General features: G+C 44.4%; 1 protein-coding gene across 1 annotated transcript in view; it reads left to right on the top strand.

Moving 5' to 3' along the window:
• The window catches only part of LOC126289597 (protein dissatisfaction), a 166,434-nt gene that overhangs the window by 132,895 nt on the left and 19,226 nt on the right, over positions 1-14,313 (top strand). The window contains exon 8 of the mRNA XM_049984903.1: positions 5,915-5,966. Coding sequence (XP_049840860.1) covers positions 5,915-5,966 — 52 coding nt within the window. The remainder of the gene's footprint in view (positions 1-5,914; positions 5,967-14,313) is intronic.

Here is a 14,313-nt window from a genome sequence, read left to right as displayed (position 1 = left end):
TTCTCAAATTGGCCTTATTACAATATTTTTGTGAAGATCGGTAAATTACCTTCTTTATTTACCATTCTTTCCTTGGAATCTGTGCACTATCTTTCTCAGATTCTTCAGACTTCAAGTACACATTAACAACATGTCTGTTGAGCAGACTACAATCCTGACATTTCAGTCACAAATTTTTATTCTAGGTATATTTACACCTGATAATCAAAATTAAGGCTACTTTCTTGTAAATAATCAGTATTTATTTTCTTCCTGTTAATAGTCTGTAGTCTGCTTACCACCAAATAGTATCCTGAAACATCAGAAAAGATTTCAGAACGCTAGCTCAAATAGATCTTTCGTGCATAAATTAAATATGTCAGAAAATTTAATTCTCAGGAAATTCAATCCAGATTTATATTTGATCTGTGTCTCACCTCTGTTGTTTCTAAACCATTTGATTGCACCATCTTCTGGTTTACATATTCTTCATCTTCTCTCTTCCTTTTCATTGTTTTCCTTGTTACACTGGTCTCTTTAGTTGCTACAAGGGCCGACTTTGTAGCGCCGGCCATCTCATCGAATGAGCTGCCATCGGCGATTGTCTCATATTGAACCCAGAATATATTCCAACTAACTCTAGAACTTCACGCTTCCTAACTGCCCCATTATTAACAGACCTGATCTCGTAGTATGAAGTCCAACAAGCAATGTTTTTGGCAGACATTCCTATATCAAATGGTTGAAATACTGGATCACATTCTGCTCCTTCCCATATAAGCACCAGACAGTAGTTTACTGTCACTTAGCTCCCTGTATTTGAGATTAATTGCTTCTGGCAGGGACTGATGGTGAACGCAAACTTCACCCGCTTCGAGTGCTTCCCTGTATCCACACCATGAGTCTATACCAGCGTCACAAGGCCCGTGCCGTGGAGTGCCATCTGTAGAAGCTTCAGGAAAGAAGGCCGCCCGAACTGTTTTCCTCGTCATCTTTGTATCACCCAGATTCCTTCTTACGGCTAAACCATAATAAAGGTTCAGTAAACAACAGAAATTTTATAAGCGAAACAATGATTCAGAACCAGAGATATACGAGGGAAAACTCATGAGCATCGACAGGCGTATCTTCCAACAGGGCTGTTAACTCGAAAAATAGTTATATAGTGTATTTATCTCCAACAAGACTCTAAAGTGTATGAGGTGTAAAAGCACCGGAACATGGTTGTGGCCGCACACTGAGGGATATTCAAGATGGTTTTTAAACTGTAAATTTGTTCAAAACATTTTAAACTTCGATTTAAGACGGAAAGGAAACGCTTTTTGATGCGTATTCACATGCAAGCGCTGATCTCTCTCGTACTGCGTGGCGGAAACGCGACGTCTCGTCAGTTTTTAATGCTGCCGAAGTTCGACGCCGTTTTTAGCGTCACCGTCCTTGTTCTTCCACTGCGGAAGACTCTTGCATTTCTCCAGGAACTTAGCCACGCACTATTGGGCTTGACGCCTTCTTGCTTCCGATTAAAAGTTAACCGGCGTGCTCAGCGATCACCACAGCCGCAGTGCGACAACAAGGACGGAGACACCAGCAACTGGCAACGTTCGAATCGAACAGACTAGCGTCAGTCAGAAACAAAATTTTGTAAATTTGTGGTAAGATCTTACGGGGCCCGATTGCTTAGGTCATCGGTCCCTAACTTTACACACTACATAATCCAACTTAAACTAACTTACCCTATGGACAATACACACACCCACGCCTGAGACAGGACTCGAACCTCCGCCGGGGAGAGCCGCGCGGACCATGAGAAGACGCCTCAGACCGCAAGCGGGCCGTCGTATCCCAGAGGAGATTAGTAATTTTACTTTTCCCAGCAGTGAAACATTGAATTTTATAACACAATGTAGCTTTATCATATAATGAAGGCCTTCACGACACAATACCTTAGCTGTTGGTGAATCTTGCGGATCGTACTTTGGCTGTATTGTCTTTCTTAAGAAAAACGTTAAGAGATCATTTATTTACCTATTTACGTGCTATTTTCTTTCAGTCTATTATCTATATAAAAGAACAGACCTATTGTTGCACATGAATTGGCACGAATAAAACACATAACATTTTAACATAAGTGCAAATGTATTAGTAATAACTAAGCATTTGCTGTTTAAGGGGGGAAAAGAAAAAATGGTAATAATAACTTAAAGAAGTCTACATACTACCATTTGGCCATTTGGCACACAGATATCTGTTCATCTCGAATCCAGAAGGCGCACGTTAAAAGACTCAGAAATGTTAAAAGATTCAAAATTTTGCTGCGATAATCTTTTTGATATATAACAACGGTAGCGTACGCTTTGTCATCAGTAACAACCAATATATTTTCACCTGCATTTACAAATTTGAAAAGTTTGCTCGCCTTTCGTTAAATTACTTTTCAGAACTTTACTGTGGCATAATAAGCCTTCTCTGACATTTTGATTAGAGCTGCATTTGTATTTTCTTTGGTGAGAGTTCATATTTGAGGTGACTCTATCAGCTGGTGCTTTCATAAGCGTTGAAGCATAGTTCTCTCCTTTCACAAGGACGGAAATCTCGTCTAGTGGTGGTACCCTCTCCCTCTGAGTCGTGTGATTAAAAGTCTTGTGCACAGAGCAAAAACAGTTTGCACGCCGAAACAGCTCGGCTATGAATTAAAACACGGGAAGCGGGCTCTCGAGAAAAATGGTTATGCGGGAAAAGAAGTAAGCAGAGTTGGAAGCAAGCATTAAGAAACGCCTTCAGTCACAAATATTCGTGTTTCATTAAATACACGATGCATTTAAGACCCTTTAGGTCTAGCATCAGGTGTACCTTGTCTTAATACACGATTAATTTTTGCTTCTGAATGATGTGAAATGCGTATTCCTGTTATGAAAAGCTTTCATTATCGGTTATGAATTCCGTAAAAAATTCGGAAAAGTTTTCCAAATACTGAAAAAAATGAACAGTATAAGCTTACCACATAATCTAAGACCACCGTTTTTAGCTTTTCAACACCGTCATATATTATTTTCTCCATTCTGTTCGTCCATATCACTTCACTCAAGAGGCACATTCGCATACAAATATTTGTAAACACTTCACAGGTTTTCTTTTATCACACCATGTACACAACATCTGTTTAGCGCCATAGATATACTTATTAACAATTGACATATGCATCGAATAACTTCAGAATAGGTCTTCAAATTACAGAAGTAGCTGTGGCTTACGAAAACTGTTCGTTCATTTAAAATAGATTTTGTTTTTTTTTTTATTTAGGTATATATTCAGTTGTTATCATTCGCTTCATTATGCGGTACCACGAAAGTGTTTTCTAGATTGTTGATGATAGTTTCGTTTCCGACGTATACTGTGCAATAACTGATTTTTCGAAGTTATTCAGTCTGAAAGAATTTATGTGTACTTGAAAACGGATTTTCGAGTTTCTGCATGGTTTCCCTACATAGCAGGCAGGAGAACTAGGGTATAATACTCTGTATACTCCACTGTTGTTGAATTTTTGTGTATTTGATTTTATGTTTGAAACGTCCCCTTAGAAAAATTATACATAACTGTGCTTAAACTGACACACAATATTTTTTGCGCAACGCAATCTGACTTTCAAAAATCCCTACGAAAGAATGGCCCTGACTAACATTAACCTATACCTTTCACAAATCACTTACCTCACCAAAAATCTTCGTTACTCGAACTACTGCAATACAGCGAGCGCCACTACACCCAGCTAACTAAAAGATTCAAACTACGGAAGTCACTAACTACTGATAGGCACAGTTAGCAAATGAAAGATTTTAATAGTGAACAAACAATGTATTTACCTTAATAGTCATAATATATATATCAGTTCATGACACCAATTCTTACAAATTTCAAAACTCCGCCATCTCTCTCCCCACGTCCACCACTGCTGGCGGCTCGCCTCCAACTGCGCAACGCTACGCGCTGTTAGCATCCAGCTGCCGCTGCCCAACACTACAATGGCGAGTATTACAACAATGCCAACCAGCCACTGACTGCACACAGCACAGCCAGTGATTTTTCATACAGAGCGCTACGTGGCGGCGGCGTTACCACTAAAAAAAACCTAAACAGCCTATTTACATGTTATGGACGAGTAAGTTTCCTAACATATTACTATTTGAGAATGCAGCAGGCAGAAACTTCAAGAACAGATACATGCTTTCAGGCTCAACCACTTCGAAAATTCAGTCATTGCGCAACATATGTTGGAAATGGAACACATCGTCAACAGTCTAGGAAAAAACAACAGAAGAACCTCTGAAGATGTTCAGTGCAGCTCTGGACGAAACTTAACGAATGAAAAACTTTCACAGACCACGACCATGCAACCCAGGAGATTCACGAGCTGGTAGTATACAGCTTCATGTTCGAACCTTCTACTAGACTGGTACACAAGTTCGTAGCGTTTTTGCTTTCCATGTTGGTATTCCAGTTGCTATGGGTTTATTTATCGATTGTCATTTTATATTTGTAGTTCGCTATTGTTGTTTGAGTTTATGTATTGTCATTTTGTCACTTGTAGGTAGTGAGTAGAGCTTTGGACGCTAGAAAATGGAATGCCAGGTGGAGAAATCGGAACATTTCTGATATATTCTTCTGTTTTAGTTCAAAAGAGGCGTGAGAGCAACAGAGGCAGACAGAAACAGAGCACGGCAAGAAATTGCTTTCGTCATTTTAAGGAGGAAACCTTCAGGGTTCGACGTAGGTCGCTTAAACGCATTAATCCACAATTTTTCACGTCAGTGTACTCGAGAAGTGTGATGCAGTGTGATCATTCCACCATCGTGCGACATTTTCATGTAATGTGGAAGGTTCGAAAGTCGGGTACATGGGTAACACTTGCTCTAAGCCAAAGTACCGCTTGCAGTGACCCAAAATCACAAAAATTAGCGGGTGGCGATATGTGTATTTCTGTTTGTCTCGTCAACAACACTTACCGTTCCATCCTGTACCGTTAGTGTTGACGAGAAATGGTGCCTTTATGCTAACATAAGGAAAAGAAGGGACTGGCTGACCCCAAACAAAGCAGTAACTCTCCGCAAAAAGACCTGCGCGCATCCACAAAAGTTAATGTTATGCTTTAAATTAAGCTTCTCCATTACTGATATTTTACAACCCGTGACTGTTAATTCAGTGTAAATACATAAAACTGCAACCAGTCACTGAGGAAGACTGCGTGACCGATAAGCCCGCCCGCATTGTGCTAGACTGACAAAAGACACTATACTGGACTTAACACTTCCGGGCTGAGATGCCGTGGTCCATACATAAGACTCTCCCCTGACGTTTCGCCTACGACTGCGGAACGTCAGGGGAGAGTCTTATGTATGGACCACGGCATCTCAGCCCGGAAGTGTTAAGTGATAACAACACCTGCCGTGAAAGCCTTCATTCTATGATCACACCGTAGTGTAGTTTGCTTGGGAAGTTATTCCGCAACCACCTTAGTCACATGATCCTGCGCTCTCACATTTTCACCTTTTTCTATCTTTATCGAATAACCTTCGAGGAACTGCCTTTCTGGACGAAAATGCCGCTCCGAACATGGCTCGATGGGTTATTCGCCTCTAAACCAAATGATTTCTACAGTATCGGAACCGAAAAGTTTCCCCACCGTTGGCAGACTGTTTAAACAGTGAAGCAGGATATTTTATCGATGTCAAAGTCTGTTACGTGTGTCAATTGTGTTTACCAAAGTTATGGAAAAATCCTATGAACTTACACGCCGACCTGCGGCGGTGTTGACTGCAGAGGTGCGACTGAGCGGGTTGTGGCTTGTGCAGGAGTACATCTGGAGCCAGCACGCCAAGTCGGCGGCGGGCGAGGCCGCGGCCGTCGGGGGCGGAGGCGGCGGCGCGGGGGCGGCGGCGGGGGCGGGCCCGGCGGCGGCGCTGGCGCTGTCCCCCACGTGGGAGGTGCTGCAGGTGATTGGCCGCGCCGCCAACAAGTCAACCCGCGGGCCGCTCTGCGCATGCGCCAGCACGCCCCAGCTGTGTCCACCAGTAGTCACAGCGGCTGGCCCGCCAGCTGCCTCTCCAGAGTCACTCTCCCGGAGGGGGGGGGGGGGGGGGGGGGCTGTTCCTAACACACTCCCACTCACCCTCCAAAGAAGACATTTCACCATAGTCGAGGCGGGTTAAGAAGATTCCTGGCAGTTGCACTTGACTGGGAGCGCTTACCTCAGCAAATCACGTAGCTCGATTTTGTAAACGTTTATACGGCAACACCTCAGCCTTGTCGGGGCTCCACAGACGGTGATCATCCAGCCGGCAGCCGTTTGAGCTTCGTAGCTCAAAGATGGCAATATCGCCGCTGGCTGTCGGGGTTGTCCTTACGCTGTCTCGACTGTAGAAGCGTTTATATTTTTACGTAAACGCATTTCGTCATGCCCGCTACCATACAGTCCCAATGGAGACAGCTAAAGTAACCCGTCCCCGAGGGTTCGGAATCAGGTCCTATAAGTTTTCCACTGTATGTCAATGACGTGTCGTTTGTTTTGTCCTGCTGTGTGTGCTACACGTATGCTGATGAAGTGCAGTAGTGTCTAACAAGGAGACGGCACGACCGTGAGGTCGGGGCTTTGTCCGCAATTTTGTGTGGTGAAAGAGGACCCCTAACACCTCACGTGGTTAAAATATTAGGACGTGCTACCCGGAAAATCCCGGGAAAAATCGATTCAAACTTTCTTAGGTGCGTTATAAGTATAAAATGTTAGTACATTACCGAGCCTCAGTCTGGCCTCGGTGTTACGCCATACGTCTCGTGTTCGATTCCTCCTCTGGCAATTTTTTTTTCTTCTGTTTCATTTTCTTTGGTTATTCCATCAATTATTCAGAAAGTTTCCCAAACCTACATTATCTTTAACAAATTAGTTACATTATTGAATAAAAATTATTTTCTAACGACACATTTCATGGCAATGAGTTTTCCATTTTTCATTGTAAAGTATAAGAGGAGAAACATTGGCTGTTTCATCAGAATAACAAAGTCGATTGGGAAACATTCCATTTTTATACATATAATAATTATAACCAAGAACAGCAGTGATAATTATCATAAAAACAAACAAAGCAATAATTTCTGCGATATCTTGCGCAACATATAAAAGCGAATTTTTTACAATCACAGGGCGTTTGCAATAAATCTGTACAAAAACATGCCTCATTAACATTTACGAAATTGTTTGGAGTTTCTGATCATTTTGAGGCAAACCAGGCATATTAAATCATGTCTCGGAATATTGGTGACGATAATTGATGATGAATTATAGAATGAATTTTTATACAATCTTCCCGGGAATTAATTTCAAGATTCTCCTGTAACAATGCGCTGCAATTTTGCAAGCAACTGAAGAGAAAAAAAAGTGCGAGAGGAGGAATCGAACCCGAGACCTCTGGCGTAAGGGTCGAAGCTTTGACTACTAGGCCAGACGGCAGCACGACAATGCACTATATTTTATGCTCGTAAGGCACCTAAGAAACTTTGGATCGATTTTTCTCTGGAATTTCCGGGTAGTGCGCCCTAATATGTTAACCACATGAGGTGTTAGGGGTCCTCTTTCACCACACAAAATTGCGGACAAATGCCCGACCCCACTATCGTGCCGTCTCCTTGTGAGTGCAAAACCAATAAATCTGACGACGGCTATCGAGAATCGCAATATTGAACTCTGTGCACTATCGAAATTGACTCAGAATACTGAGTGGAACATCATCCCATCCAAAATCCAAACCGTCCTATTAATCATTCTACTCTCATTAGCCCGAAACATCGGAAACGTCTTCCACGTCTAAATTAACAGACGAAAACCAAAATTTCACTGAGCGCGCACTTTCAGTGTGCTGGAAGACATCAGCAACGTCCCGTGCCCTACAAAAATATAAAAAAATCTCTTTCCTTTTGACCTGAAAAAGGAACATGTGTAAATGCTAATACTTCCAGCTGTTATTACAGCTGTGTTATGCTACAGTGTCTTTCTCATGAAAGGGCACAGTGTGTGGAGCTGCTACTGAACGAATGTGACGTTGGACTCTTTGGCTATCTTACGCTCGACTAGGCGCAGACAGCGCACAGCTCCCCGTACACTCTGTTTTCCCTACTGCCTTACCAACGTACACTGTCCCTCATGTCTCTCCTCCAACTCAGCGCTCTTATCTGAGCAACACATCAGAAACACCAATCCCCATCGGAGCGAAACCCTGTCCGGCCCACCCCATCGCTAAGCAACTTTCTCGAAGTCCTTTTCCGTAACTGGAACTATTTCTCTCTAATGACCTCCCTCTTTATATCAGAGTACTCAGTAACAACTCCAGCTTCAAAAGACAGCTAATGACATACCTACTGAAGCGACAGTAATGTCTAGCTTTGTGCTCGTACTCACTCGTCAGCTCATCGCATCCTTCTTTCCAGCCAGACCTTCCTCATCACACAGTGCTCTCAGCTGGTGATCACAGCTCGCCGTCACTTATAAATACATTTTGTAATTGCCATTATAACTATTTATTATTATTATTATTATTAGTGGCGGCAGCAGCGGAAGCAATAGTACAAGTACTGCTAGTATTAAGTTTCTTAGTTCTTTGTCAGTACTATTTATTCACATTGTCTCCACATACAGTGAAATCATTTTCAATTTTATTAGTGCTGTTTTATTCTTGTAAAATGTAAACTTTCACGGCCGGAACTGTCATGATTAATAAAATTCTTTTCCGGGCTATTATGCCGTGGTCTGATGGATTTCGCATTGTAACCCAACGTTTCGTCCCCATCTGCGGAGGACATCTTCAAGGGGGTTCGTGGCTTCTGTTAACTTCCGAAACACACGGAAGTTAACAGAAGCCACGAACCCCCTTGAAGATGTCCTCCGCAGATGGGGACGAAACGTTGGGTTACAATGCGAAATCCATCAGACCACGGCATAATAGCCCGGAAAAGAATTTTATTAATCATGTTTTATTCTTGTTTGTCACTTTAAAATTATTTTCAGTACTTGGGCAATTATGATGTAGAAAACACAGTGCATCTGAAACCCTGGTCCTATATAAGAAGATTAAATAAATAAATAAATAAAAATAAACAGAAAATACATCCATCTACAGATTCCACAGTTAGCTTCTGGAAAATAACTTACTTACGCTCAACCTCCTGGCCGCACAAACCGCATCGTCAGACAGCCTCTCCCGCAACGTCCTGTCCCTGAAATCTGCTTCCCTTGCTCCAATTATCTCAAGATCCTCCGCCCACCTGGTCTCTCCATCTTATTTTCGATCTGCCTAAGGGTCTTCGTCCTTCCTGTTTCATCCCTGACACTTCTCTCAAACTCGATCCTTCCTCTCTTCTATGGACGAGGGTGGGTCATTTGTATCAGCGTCCCGCTATTCCCCAACAACATATGCTAACATCTTTCGCAGGATTTCGTTTCCAAAGACCGATATCTTTATCAAGATAGTAACTGTTCCGAAAGAACAGATACTAATGATGACCATGCAGCTTCTCTAGAATGAAATGATAATTAATCAAAACCCTCAGTTGCCAACAGGTGTTGTTGAAGTACCTCAATGGGGACAGCTGAAAATGTGTGCCCCAACCGGGACTCGAACCCGGGATCTCCTGGTTACATGGCAGACGCTCCATCCATCTGAGCCCCCGAGGGCACAGAGGACAGCGCGACTGTAGGGACTTATCCCTTGCACGCTTCCCGTGATACCCACATTAGCCAACTGCCCACAACCTACATTCGTAATGTTCCTAATGGATATTTGCCCATTCACTCATTACTCGCACCAACTAAGGTGATGATTCCGGTAATTGTTCGGCCAAAGAGTGCGCATTCGCACAGAAGAAGGTCAATGACCGGGTGGCCTTCACCCGGACATTGATCTTCTTCTCTGCGAAAGCGACACTGGTATTGAGGCATATCAACAACACCTGTTGCCAGCTGAGGGTTTCGATTACTTATCATTTCTACCTGTATTTTTCATTCTATACTTACCTATTTTCCATATTTCTGCTTCATATAATAACACTGGTCTCATCTTAGTTTCATATATCGTTATTTTGGTTCCCCTTCAAAAAAAAAAAAAAAACAATAGTTCATTGAGTATGAATCTCCGGATGCCTCGCTTCTCTTTTTTGTTTCTCGTCACTTCCGTTGTGTATTACATCCTCCAAACATTTAAACTCATCTACTTCTTCAAATACGAGGTTAAAATCTGAAGGGTTTCCCACCTTTTTTCTTGTAATTTTTTTCTGCCCTCGTGAATTTCATTTTATCGTCATTTACCACACAACTTCCCTTGCTTTTTTAAATTGCTTTCTTTCCAATGTTTCAAGTCATCTAGATTTACTGCGATTTGTTTGTTGTGTTTATTTATTTTCATTTTGTGTGCCCAAGACTTAGGTAATACAAAATAACAAAAATAATAACAAAATTCTACCAGGTACTGCTGATTTTCTGTTAGAGACAGATGGGCCGTAAGCTACAGAATTCCGCTGTCTTGGTAGGCTAAACACTTGCTGAATATACAGGGTAAAAAAAAGACAATTTCTGAACTACATTAAATAAAATCGTGATAGCTTGTGAACGGTTTGCGTTAGGACGTTCAAACTGCCCGGTTGGCCGCGGGGCATGATGGGATTTACTCCGCGCATTTAGCGACGAAGCCCACTTTCATTTGGATGGGTTCCTCAATAAGCAAAATCGGGGCATTTGGGGGACTGAGAATCCACATTTCGCGATCGAGAAGTCTCTTCGCCCTCAACGGGTGACTGTGTGGTGAGCAATGTCCAATCACGGACTAATCGGAGCAATATTCCTTGATGCCACGGTAACTACCGAACGGTACCTGAAGGCTTCGGAAGATGATTTCATCGCCGTCATCCAAAGTGACCCCGATTCCGACAAACTGTGGTTCATGCAAGACGGAGCTCGATACCATGGAAGCAGGAGAGTGTTTGAGCTGCTGGAGGAGCAGCCTGGGAACCGCATTCTGGCTGTGGGGAACTAAGAGGCCACTGGAATGGGCCCCGATTGGCCACCATATTCTCCGGATCTAAATTCGTGTGACTCATCTTTGTGGTGCTGTATTAAAGACAAGATGAAAAGTAATTACCCTAGAACCATTCCCGAGCTGAAAACAGCCATTCAGGGGGGGGGGGGGGGGATCGGGAGAATCGATGTTCCGACACTTCAGCGGGACTTGCAGAATTTCGCTATTCGCCTGCACCACATCATCGCCAATGATGGCAGGCATATCGAACATCTCATAACCTAAATCCGAATATCTGTAGTTACATTTACGTGTTGAATAAAATGTGTGTACGCTGTAGTTTGTAGCTAACTTGCGTTTTTTTTCATATAGTTCAATAATTGCCATTCCGTAGATAATCTGTGATGCAAGGATTTGGCAGGTTTCTGCAGACCGGGGTATGTTGTGCGTCCTGCAGGTCACCAAACGCACAGCACTCATTTTCGGTGATGAAGCACGACATTATGAGGTTCGACTCGCATCACGACATTTCTGCCCTCAGTCGGTTTAGTGCCTTTCGTGTTAAATACGGCAGGTGGAGAACCGTAGCGGGTTCCTCTTTGATGTTCCCCTCAACTATTTCGGTTAATGAATTCCGGGATAGCTGCAGGTGCTGACAGAGTTGCCGATGTTGCGCAAATGAAGCTCCTTCCCGACCTCAACCTACATCCCTGTGGTTGATATCCGAACAAAGGGTGTATGAGAGAGAGTCCCTGCTTTCCTTTCCCCATATCTGCGACTAATTTTCTGCGGATGTCAGTTGGCGCTATACCCACTATTTGATAAATGTTGTCGACAGGTAGCGAATCACAATGCATCCATTCTCATTCGACGCTGCCTCCGCTAGTTGGGCATGTGTTTGCAGTTTCGCAAAACTGACGTCCCGTATTCTGCTGCAGAGAAGAGTAGGTGGCAGGGCAGATGTACCGAGCACGTTTGGCTGTGAGCCCCAGGTGGTGCTAGGAAGTCTACGGGTGATGTTGTTCCGAGCAGATACTTCTAGCTTTGTTTCTTGGCAGGCACTTTGAAGTACAGTAGTGACATACACTACTGATCATTAAAACTGCTGCACCAAGCGGTTCTAGGCACTACAGTCTGAAACCGCGCGACCGCTACGGTCGCAGGTTCGAATCCTGCCTCGGGCATGCATGTATGTGACGTCCTTAGGTTAGTTAGGTTTAAGTAGTTCTAAGTTCTAGGTGACTGCTGACCTCAGATGTTGAGTCCCATAGTGCTCAGAGCCATTTGAACCATTTTCGAACAACCACCTCTGGCCGTAATAACGGCCTTGATACACCTAGGCATTGAGTTAGACAGAGCTTGTATGGCGTGTAGAGGTACAGCTGCCCATGCAGTTTGAACACCATACCACAGTTCATCAAGAGTGGTGACTGGCGTATTGTGAGGAGCCAGTTGCTCGGCCACCATTGACCAGACGTTTTCAATTGGTGAGAGATCTGAAGAACGTGCTGGCCAGGGCAGCAATCTAACATTTTCTTTATCCAGAAAGGCCCGTACAGGACCTTTAACATGCGGTCGTGCATTATCCTGCTGAAATGTAGGGTTTCGCAGAGATCGAATGAAGAGTAGAGCCACGGGTCGTAACACATCTGAAATGTAACGTCCACTGTTCAAAGTGCCGTCAATGCGAACAATAGGTGACCGAGCCGTGTAACCAATGGCACCCGTAACCATCATGTCGGGTGATACGCGATGACAAATACATGCGTTCTCCGAGATGTCGCCAAACACGGATGCGACCACCATGATGCTGAAAACAGAACCTGGATTCATCCGAAAAAATGACGTTTTGCCATTCGTGCACCCAGGTTCGTCGTAGAGGTTGTTTTTTTTTTGACGGCCAGTGTCGGTTGGTCACAGCCAGTGTGCTCCCTGCCACCGTTGGATAAGCAACTGCAGCAGCAAGTCGTATACTCTTAGCTCACTTATTTGTTACATAGTTTAATTCTTAATTTCTTTGCGTGTTTTTTGGTACTTGCATTGTTTAATTCATAAATTTCGGGCGTATAATAGTATTTGAGAGTGTAGCATCGCGTTTTAGTACATGAATAATGTAAATCGCGTGATCTCCTTCGGCCGCTGAGCAGTGTGTCAGCAGTGCGCAAGTAGCAGCATTACTGCATTTACTAGGCAATCTTGAATTTTAATATTCGTTTAAATTTTGTGTCGAATTGTTTGTGCTCTCTTTAGATTAGTTCAGACGTTCTTTGCTCAACAGTTTTTAGCATGGGTAGGGACTGCAACTGCTGTGTTCGGATGCAGGCTGAGTTGTGATCCCTTCGCTCCCAGCTTCAGGAAGTGTTGGCTTCGGTCACGCAGCTCGAGGCTGTTGCCAATGGACATCACTGTGGGGGTCCGGATGGGGGTTTGTTGGAGACAGCCAGCTCGTCCCACGCATCCCACGATCGGACTACGACTGTGGCTGCCCGGGATACTGCCCACATTGACGCTGATCCCTCACCTGTGGTAGAGTGGGAGGTCGTCTCGAGGTGTGGCAGGGGGCGAAAGACATTCCGGAGGGCTGCACGGAAGGCCTCTCCAGTTTGTCTGACGAACCGGTTTCAGGCTCTGTCTCAGGCTGATACTGATCTTCAGCCGGACATGGCTGCTTGTCCTGTTCCATAGGTAGCCCCTCAGTCTGCAAGATCAGGGCGGTCGCAGAGGGTGGGCTTACTGGTAGTTGGAAGCTCCAACGTCAGGCGCGTAATGGGGCCCCTTAGGGATATGGCAGCAAGAGAGGGGAAGAAACCCAATGTGCACTCCGTGTGCATACCGGGGGGAGTCATTCCAGATGGGGAAAGGGTCCTTCCAGATGCCATGAAGGGTACAGGGTGCACCCATCTGCAGGTGGTCGCTCATGTCGGCACCAATGATGTGTGTCGGTATGGATCGGAGGAAATCCTCTCTGGCTTCCGGCGGCTATCTGATTTGGTGAAGACTGCCAGTCTCGCTAGCGGGGTGAAAGCAGAGCTCACGATCTGCAGCATCGTCGACAGGACTGACTGCGGACCTTTGGTACAGAGCCGAGTGGAGGGTCTGAATCAGAGGGTGGAAGGTCTGAATCTGCGACCGTGTGGGCTGCAGATTCCTCGACTTGCGCCAAAGGGTGATGGGGTTTCGGGTTCCGCTGGATAGATCAGGAGTCCACTACACGCACCAAGCGGCTACACGGGTAGCAGGGGTTGTGTGGCGTGGACTGGGCGGTTTTTTAGGTTAGATGGCC

Source organism: Schistocerca gregaria, chromosome 1 (assembly GCF_023897955.1).
Source record: "Schistocerca gregaria isolate iqSchGreg1 chromosome 1, iqSchGreg1.2, whole genome shotgun sequence".
Lineage (NCBI taxonomy): Eukaryota > Metazoa > Arthropoda > Insecta > Orthoptera > Acrididae > Schistocerca > Schistocerca gregaria.
The sequence above is the reverse complement of the archived record's forward strand: the minus strand, read 5'-3'. Positions and strand labels throughout refer to the sequence as shown.